The sequence below is a fragment of the Brienomyrus brachyistius genome, chromosome 17 (assembly GCF_023856365.1).
Source record: "Brienomyrus brachyistius isolate T26 chromosome 17, BBRACH_0.4, whole genome shotgun sequence".
NCBI classification, from domain to species: Eukaryota; Metazoa; Chordata; class Actinopteri; order Osteoglossiformes; family Mormyridae; genus Brienomyrus; species Brienomyrus brachyistius.
This window is the reverse complement of record NC_064549.1, coordinates 9,702,203-9,712,016: the sequence shown is the minus strand read 5'-3', so window position 1 is coordinate 9,712,016 and position 9,814 is coordinate 9,702,203. Positions and strand designations below refer to the sequence as shown.

Sequence of the window (9,814 nt, the reverse complement as noted above, 5' to 3'; positions counted from 1 at the left end):
CAAATGCTTTTAACCAATATGGATCATGAACAGTTTTTAACTCCTCTTTCAAAATAATTGACAATGTATAGTACGGTCTGGCTCACTCTTATTCTCTATATTTTATCTTCCATTCATTTCATTATTATGTTTATATATTACACTTCAAAGGCCATTTAACATCCCTTCACTGCGGAGGACTCCTGGTCATATTTTGCATGCAAATGGAGATTTACCAGTTGCATTTGCACTGCATTTAGACTGAAAGATTGAGGAAGATCTGTGTGACCTTGCTTTGAACGAGAAGTAACTGGCTTCAAACCCTGTTTAGACCGTGTCAGGAATGAGTGCAGGGCTCAGGTGTCAGATTGATTTGCTGTCTATTTTCAGGGTTCACAGTGCTAGATAGCTAATGTCTTGTCCCTGGCTTCATGGATTAGGGATATTTCTTAATATGCATACCGTACTTGTATTCTCACATTCCCATTCTACACCATCTTCCATTGCTGAGGAGCAGCTCCAACACTCAACAGAAATCCCTGGATGTCGTTCTTGTCCCGCCTCAAATGTCAAGGATACTTCGGTTGCATCCTCACCAAACAAGACCAATCCCATGATTCATTGTATCCCAAGTTCATTCTTGGGAGGCAATTTAGCAAGACCGGTCATTCCAAAAGCACAAATACAATATCTGTATTCTTGATATTGAGAAATACATCTGGTAAACACACTCTGGTGAACTATGAAGCAAGTTTTACATACCCAGAGTTAACTTGATTGAGCCAGGTTAACTAACCCTGATTACCCAGATCATAATTAGCACCCCCCAGGAAATTCAATCTCCCCAACACCCAATATAACCTCTGGGATAAAAATGAAAGGGGCTGGCACTTTTGGGGGGGGGGGGGGGGGGGAAACCGGTCCTCATAAGGGATAAAAACACATATTTATCACGTTATGGGGACATTGTGTCCCCATAAGGACAGGTATACCCGATCTCTCTCTCTCTCACACACACACACACACACACACACAATTTGGAAACTCCAGTTAGTCTCAGCATGTTTTTGGACTGGGGGGGGGGAAGAGAACTGCAGGAAACCCCATGATGACACAAGGAAAACAAACAAACTCCACACACACCGATGGAGACTTGAAACCTGGTCACATAGGTGTGATTTGGAGGTGCGAACCACTGCACCAGCATGCCCCCCCGCCTCCCCCCCCTCCCCCTCCGGACAGCCATAACTGGGCTAATTGCTTTGTTAGTTGATTGACATAAGCTGGGACGTTTTCAGCATTTGCTGAAAAATTGGCTGCCCAATCCTTAGATTGATGGCTGTAAATAAGGGCACCATAGAATATCTTCTGTCAACCCACTGAATCTATCCGTCGCAGCTACTGTTCACTGGAAAGCGTTGTGTGTGAAACAACCGTGAGGCAAGTCTTTCCGCTCTATGCAATGCGCAAGTTTGAGGGTACGTTCTGTTCGGTCTGCATTGTTATCTGACAGACTAAAAGCAAACAAGGCTGTGTACGAGCGAATTGGAGTTCATACATCCTCGCAAGCATGTGGTTTATACAGATATATACTAGACGTCACGACTAGCTTGGTTGTGGTGTGTACTGCTATTTCTGTGTAAGTAACACCTCTTGTCTTTTTGGCTGTGTATACCTCACTTCCTCTTTCTTATTTGTCACTTTTTCATAAATTTGTTAAAGAAGTCAATCTGTAGTTAATATACGATACATGTAAGCATATTTTTGTCATCATGGTTGCTAACTGCACCTGAAGGACAAATTTACGAGTTTTATGGCTGAAAAACATTAAGTTAAGTTAAGTTAAGTTAAGTTGAAAGAGATCACATGCATTTTCACAGAATGGCTGTTGCTAAAAATAAGAATACAGCTCTGGAAAAAATGAGTCCACTCCATATTTTTTTAAGAATTTGCATCGTTAAACCTCGGTTAACCGTGATTCTGCTGGTAGAAGGCTAATGCTGAGCAGCAGGTTGCTTCCAGGAGACACTGGGAATGACCAGAAACCAGCCAGGTAGAGAGCGGAAGTGACTCTCTAATGCCAGAGATCCCATAAAGCAAGAAAGAGGCCCTTCATTAATTAGATATAGGGAAGAACCAGGTTGGAGTTTACAAAAAAACCTATAGTTTATACAGAAGCACACCCATAAATTGAGATATAAGTGAAACAAAAAATTGTACTCTGGTCTCTTAATTTTTTCCAGAGTTGTATTATGTTGAATCCCGATCTCTGTACTCTTTTAGGCTACGTACACATCATCGGGCCGGAGTGACTCAAATCAAATTTTTTTTTGCCTTAATGTGACACAAATCTGATTTTTTTCTGGGCCGTGTGGACACAGAAATATGATCTTTCAAATTATATGCAGTCCTAAATCAGATACGTAGCTGATTCATGGCCACGTGATCAGAATTTATGCGGTTCTATTTTTTTGCCTAAATGCGTGGGCTGAGCTTCTCTTGATGTCGGTGTCGCAGAAGACTCGTACAAAATCATATCAAAGTGGGCATTTGTTGCCGTTTTCTGGGACAGATGCATTTACATTATATAGATACAGGCTACTGTATCTATATAACATGAACGTAAAAAGTCATGTTAACCTCAAAGATGCATGATATATCAGTTACCATATTGGTATTGGCCAACATTCGATAAAAATCAAGATATTAGCATTAGTCTGGTGTGCCAGTCATGGCCACTATTGCTATTTAAGATATTTAATCTTCATCCATATTGAAAGTTACCAGCGCCAGAGCTAAAGACACAACTACTATGAAAATGGAGATGATTGTATTGGACAATCAGCCATTTTCCATAGTGGGAGGACGAGGGATATCATCTGCTCATTCATCACTTAGAAGAGGTTTCAAAGCACGAGCGAGCAACATGTTTATAGTTCATTACTACATCTGGCCAACAGATCAACTTTTTGTCATTTTTCACAGGATAAAAATTGATGTAATGTCATTCCACTAATCTGCATCAGTGAGTTTCACCGTCGGCAAATTGTTTTTGTTTTTCAAACTGTTATGTTTTTCATTCTGTACAATCCAGTAGTGTTTAACTATTTACACTGGCTTGCTGTCCCTGTTTAATAATAACAAAAATGAATAATCGGAGATTCTACTCTGTATCCATTAATAGTGTGTAATTGTCTTCCCAAGGTCTTATTTGTGATTTGTTTTTTTCAGAGAAGTTAAAGGTTTATTCAATTTGCCGAATCATGGTTTGAATGAAAGACTTACGATACATCAAATCATCCTCTAAGTACTTCGATCCTATTTGAATCGCAGCTGGATGTTCTGCTGCTCTAGGTGAGATTCTGTTGAACACCCCCCCCCCATCACCAGAGCAGCAGAAAACTAATTTTGTCAATTCATTAATATGAAAAACGTTTCAATATCACAGGGCATCTGGCTAGCTAGCTAACCAGTTACCTAGCCAACTAGCTAGCTCATGTCTGTGTTCCAGGAAAAGTACTGAAATATTAGAATGAGTGTAAATGACTGTAATGTCACAAAATACAACCAGAATTATTTCTTCTTTTTGTCATTTGTGCCCCCTAATTAAATGGCGCCCTAGGTGATCGCCGATGTTGCCTCTAGGGTGGTCCGGCCCACCCTAACCCTATTTATTCCGCAGACGGAAAACAAAGTTAGGAACTTTTGTCAGCATATCAATCATAAATTTTAAACGAATGAGGTACTTGGAAACTCAGTGGTAGATTTTTTTAGGAGACAAGTTGTTGAAATGTCCTTGATCTTAGGTAAAACGTGCCCACAAAGCTGTAACTCTGGATTTCACCACTACTACCGGAGTTCAGTGTTTAGAACTTTACAAGTCTAAGCATTTTTCATTTACAAAATGAACTGCATTCGAACACTTTTTTTTTGTCATCTCGAACATTTAACCAGGATTTTGAGGAAATCTTTTTGACTAGCAACTTAAGATGTAAAACAAAGAAAACACATTTGTCTGTCGGTCTGTCTGTAGGATACACGCCTTGAAGGCATGGTCTTCCGAATCTGGTTTTGCTTTCATTTTCTTTCACCTTGCACATGTGGTTTGTTACAGAACGCTATAATTGTCTCCGATAACACTTTCATGCTCCATGTGGTCTGGATTATTTGCGTTTTACACAGCTTTGGGGATCAACTCCAAGTTCATACAAGAAGGTAAGTCTCCTCCAAACACGCAGTACAGAGAAAAGCATCATTGACTTATGATTTATTTCGAAGGATCTTTATAAAGATTCACTTTCTTCATATTAGGTGGTCATGGGTTAGATACTTTGAGAGATTAGATTATATAGCGTATTATATATAGAGGCTGTGTTTCCTTATCAATATGGCTATAAATTGAAGTTGGTTTACTAGTAAGACTGATCCTGGGCTGCTACCTCTGGCCGTTTTTGTCGCTTGCCGATCCTCCTGTTTCATCTTCCACGTGGTTTTCTGAATCCGCAGTTATATTAAATGTCAATTTTAACTTCTTGTTACTGTACAGTCCAGTCGAGGAGCTTTTATTCTGTCCATCACAAAAGTTATCAACAGACTTTCTAAAGATGTCCGTTAAAGAGAATGATAGTCTCAGTTTGGACCTCCGAACAATTTCAAAAGACATTTTATTAGGCATGTCATATAGGCTTATATTAGGACACTAACTGCATATACCAATATCTGAGTAATGGGTTTTTTTTATACATGACATTAGAGACCACAGACCAGACAACCTCAAAACACACTTCTCTGCTTTCACTGAGAACAATTTCTGTCTGATTATTCCTGATGTTCATTTGCATCTTACATTTCTTTTCATATCTTTTTGCTATTTTTCTGGGGCAACTAGATACAAATGAGATGATTTTTAATAACTGGAACACGTTTTTTACAGACATACGTAATGTAGTTATTTGAAAACATGTTTAGTACATCTACAGCAAAGCTGGATATTGTATACAGTAAAATCCTGTCATAGTGGACTCGCATATAACGGAATTTCATTATAACGGACAAACAATTTGGTCCCCAGGGCCGCTTTTAGCTGTACTTTTGTTCGCTACAACGGACATGCAGGCTCCGCCTACAAGGTGCGTGGCGTGCCGGTGATGTCCAGCGCAGATACGTAGTCGGGATTATTGGTCAGATAAAGTTGGATTACTACAGGTACAATATAATAATCTATACCACAAGTGTGTCTGCTGGGGTGTGACATGAGTAAATGGTGTCCTGTAGTTGTGTTCTGGGCAAGCAGCAACTCTGGATGTAATGGACTTTGGATATAAAGGACTGTTTTGCCAGGTCCCTTGAAGTCCATTATAACGGGATTTTACTGTATCATTGAAATTATGTCCTTTTAAAATGGAAAAATATGAATTTGGTCATCTGAATTTGTTCCTTTTACTGCTGTGCAAAATTCCACCCAGCACAAAAAAGGAAGTGGTCCAACAGTTTAGTAACTCAAAATCCCCTAAGAGTATGAAGATATATATATATATCTCCATACTCTTAGGGGATTTTGAGTTATATGTACTGGATTCCAGCAGTTACTATCTGAAAGTTGCAAGTTTTCAGATGAAGTGCATAGCTACTATGCCTACACTACATATTTAGGATCTACGTACGTCATCAGAAATGTTCACACCCAGTACGAACGTAATTGATAACTAGGTTGAAAGTTGAACATTCAAACAAGTAATCATAGTGATACTGAAAGCAGAAAGCCGAAACCTAAGGAATGGTTGTCGAGACAACCAGAAGCAACAGGCCTACGTGGTGTTTGTGAGGAACAAAAACAACTACAACTGATTTGGGCTTTTTCAGTACCATGCTTAAATAACTTAAATAAGCTGTTCATTTCTTGACTATTACTTAAGTAAAACTGTGGTGTAATTACAATATATGAAAGTGCGTACTGAGAAAAAAAATGTCATAAATGTATGTCATATCCCCCCTGCCGACTCATTACCATGTCCCTTAACCCGTTGGTGGGGGGTGGCTGTCATCAAGCATGCGTGGTGATAACAATCATCGTTTCATTGGGCAGCACATTCTGTTCATGACCCGGCCTCTACGTTAGGCTCCTTGCGTGCTTCACGTCGACAAACCACAGACCGGAGGTTTGCAGGAAGAGAGGCCTTCGTGCGCAGATGCATGTCTGATTGTAAAAGTCACTTTGGAAATTCCACCTAGAAACTGAAAATACGTGACGTATAATAATCATATGCGAAACACTACTAAATGACAACAAATCATTTTCCCTATTTCTCGTAAAATATCTGTTCTTGCTTTTTCCAGGGGGCTGAATCCTTCCATTCCACGCTCATTGTACATCTGTTTCCCCATTATGAACAACACCACCAACAATACCTGTGTTGACCTGTCAAATAACTCCATCAGCAATCTGCTAATGGCCATATACATTGTGGCCTTTGTGTTGGGTGTAGTCCTCAACTTGATCACGTTGGGGCCCATCGTGCAGCAGGTACGCAGCCACAATGTTCTGGGGGTCTGCTTGTTGAACGTTGCCATTTCGGACCTGCTTTACATCTTCACCATGCCCTTGTGGATCCATTACTATTACAGTGATCATCGCTGGGAAATGGGACAAAGGACTTGTCAGCTAGCTGGTTTCTTCTTCTACTCTAACATGTATATCAGCATTTACCTACTGTGCTGCATCTCTGTGGACCGCTGTCTGACCATCACCTACCCTCTGCAGGCCAGGGCATTCCGGCGCCCAAGGTATGCCTGGACTGTCTGCGGCTCTGTCATTTTAATTGTCATGATCATACATGCCCTGATACTTGCTCTGGACAATCGAAACACTCCCCTTGATGGTAAGCTCCGCTGTTACGAACACCTCCCCATGCCTTCGGAAGTAGCTCGCATGAACCTCATTCGAGCAAGCCTCGGCTTCCTCCTGCCACTTTTGGTGTTGGCCTCATGCTACTGGCAGATCTTTGGCAAGGTGCATCGCAGTGAGACTCTGGACAAGCAGAGCAAACGCAAGGTCCAGCTTCTGTCCATGGGTGTGATTGTCATCTTCTCCGTCTGCTTCGCTCCGTACCACCTGCTGCTCATAGTGCGATCCGTGGCCATGTTGTTGATGCAAGGGGAAATGTATTGTGCCTTTGAACAACATACCTACTTCTACTTCTCCGTTGCACTGGCCATATCCAGCCTCAATAGCGTGATGGACCCTGTGCTCTACGTGCTCGTGAGCAATGGGGTCAAGGAGGAACTGAGGGTATATTTTATTCGAGGAAAGCGCGAGGACCCCTGCAGGTCGCAGCCTACAATTGAAACGAAAACTTAACTCTACTGAGGATGGACCAACCTCAAGACTTGACAGAGGTTGAACTTATCTGAATGCGTGGGACGCCAGTTTCTAAATGATCCAGAATATGGCAAGTATTTGTAAATTGTACTGATGTATAGTGCTTATATTAAATAAACAATTTTTAATTCAGAAGCATATTGCATTTAACAGTCTGACATTGAAACATGTTATTTCATATTATTTTTATCTTTATTAACACGTGGTAAGCAATAAAATGTATGTGAAATCTGTAGGTGCTTTCAGTTTCCTTTTTGTCAAGAACTTTGACATACAGTATCGTGGAACAAATCACCTACTGAAAGAAGCCCACATCGATACTCTTTTGCCATTTGCAGAATGACACCTTGGTTATTCCGTAGCTTGGCAGAAGAAGGTTTCTTGTCTGATAAAAGTGCCACAGAACATCCTGGAAAAAATAGATGAAGTGCAGGACATTCAAGGAGCACCACAGATACAGCAAAGTCTGGTGGATTTGGCATCCCTTCGCCGTGACATACCTCTCCATCTGGCCCGGGAGGACATGTGAGGACAGATTGGATATTACCAGACTCTGACTGATTATTAAAAGCCTGCTGCCCCCTGCCAGAAAATCAAAATTAGCATGACAATGACCCGAAGCACAGATCCAAAGCCACAGTGGGGTGACTGACGGACATAAAAAAGAGAGCCGTCCAGAGAAGGCATAAAGGCTGTAAACACAGATAGTCAGACAGCATCACAGAACAAAAGCCATGCAGCGGTCAGTCTTGTGTGCACGCAGGGAGGTTTTTCATGTGTGTAATAGCCTTGCCCCTCAGGGACAGATACCCAAATTCCTGTCGAGGGCCCTTGAGTATTGATGATCTAGAACTCAGAATGAGAGGATTATAAGTAAGTCTGCCACCCTATCTAGTCCCATTTTGTTTTCCTGCTCCTGACTGTTAATTGCCTCGGCAGCTGCTTTCCACTTGGGTCGCCCACAGCCTGCTTCACAGCCACTTAAGCCACAGACTGCTGTGGCTCTGATCTCTAATTTGCTTCGGCTGGCATTCAGGCTGAATGAGCCGTGCGTAAGCTAAAGACCGTAGCCTTTTTAATAGGAGATGAATAAGGGATCTGTTGTGACAGTTTGCCCGCTACAAATCTAAGGTGACTAATGGCAACACCTTTCTCCAACCCCACAACATTTGTGATGTGGATATTCTGCAGACAAGCTACAGGGAGAAATAGTATTTGTAAAATCCGATTGTTAAGTCATGTAATGCATGACGTAAAACTTTCTGGGGCCAAACAAACGATAATGATGAAACCGGTAATGTTTTTTACATTACTTATTTTTTCTGCAAGGCATAGTTTATGGTGAAAAGGGGACAAAACTCTTTTAATTCAATTTTAAGGGCAGGGAGGTGGGGGGGGGGCAAAAATCAAATGGGTAAATTCCTTTAATTCAGGCTGATGAGTGTAGCTCTTTTTCAAGAGGAATTATCGGTACATCAGTAAACGCTTGGCACATCATTTTCGGTTTAGTATGCACAGTGAAATGAATTTTTTGACATGGGCAGAATCTAAATTCACAAGTAGATGTTCAACATGAGGGGCAACATGGTGGTGCAGTGTTTAGCACTGATTAGCACTGTTGCCTCACACCTCTGGGACCCGGGTTCGAGTCTCTGCCTGGGTCACATGTGTGTGGAGTTTCCATGTTCTCCCCGTGACGTCGTGGGGTTTCCTCTGGGTACTCCGGTTTCCCCCCACAGTCCAAAAACATGCTGAGGCTAAGCGGAGTTACTAAATTGCCCGTAGGTGTGCGTGTGTGAGTGCATGTTGTGTGAGTGTGCCCTGCGATGGGCTGGCCCCCCATCCTGGGTTGTTCCCTGCCTCGTGCCCATTGCTTCCGGGATAGGCTCCGGACCCCCCGTGACCCAATAGGATAAGCGGTTTGGAAAATGGATGGATGGATGGATGTTCAACATGGAAGCCTATGCTGAATGCTAGCCTGAAACCTAGCCTAATTGTAGCTGTGAGCTTTTTAATGGTTAATGTTGGTTACAGTCAGTGCTAAATTTTTGGAGACGATGTCATCCGAGTTTGTGAACTACTGGGGCTAGGCAGAAACAGTTCATCTCTCCGTGGCATTTAAGCAAATTCAGCTACAGATAGGTGACCATACTCGGCAGCAGAGAGTATGGGATTTAATTTGTCATGATTATTATGACGTCATATCTTGTTATTCAGACGTCAATTGCAACATGACCTTTGGTTTATAACTTTTCCCAACTGTGTTACCCTGCTGCGTCAAAACTGTATCAAACCGTAAACCCAAAGCCGAGGTTTGTACTAAACTGTGGATTTTGTATATCATTACACTCCTAAACATGAAAATATTGTGAAAAACAGCTGTTTAGCTTACATAGCCACTTCCTCTTCTCTTTCCTGTTGCATGGAAAGAGGTATAATGACAATTCATCAGATTTT

General features: G+C 41.7%; 1 protein-coding gene across 8 annotated transcripts; it reads left to right on the top strand.

Annotated features, from left to right (window-relative positions):
• The first annotated feature begins 1,447 nt into the window (after window positions 1-1,447).
• On the top strand, window positions 1,448-7,588 carry gpr184 (G protein-coupled receptor 184). 8 transcript variants are annotated; one of them, XM_048981974.1, is made up of 6 exons: window positions 1,448-1,618; window positions 2,965-3,004; window positions 3,211-3,333; window positions 4,162-4,194; window positions 5,095-5,184; window positions 6,316-7,588. In XM_048981974.1, the coding sequence occupies exons 3-6, from the start codon at window positions 3,317-3,319 to the stop codon at window positions 7,334-7,336; spliced, it is 1,161 nt and encodes a 386-aa protein (XP_048837931.1). In that variant the 5' UTR covers window positions 1,448-1,618; window positions 2,965-3,004; window positions 3,211-3,316; the 3' UTR covers window positions 7,337-7,588. The 8 variants fall into 8 exon arrangements, with proteins under 8 accessions (XP_048837931.1, XP_048837930.1, XP_048837926.1 ...); XM_048981973.1 differs by lacking the exon at window positions 3,211-3,333 and having other exon boundaries at window positions 4,094-4,194; XM_048981969.1 differs by having other exon boundaries at window positions 3,211-4,194.
• Window positions 7,589-9,814: the final 2,226 nt, after the last annotated feature.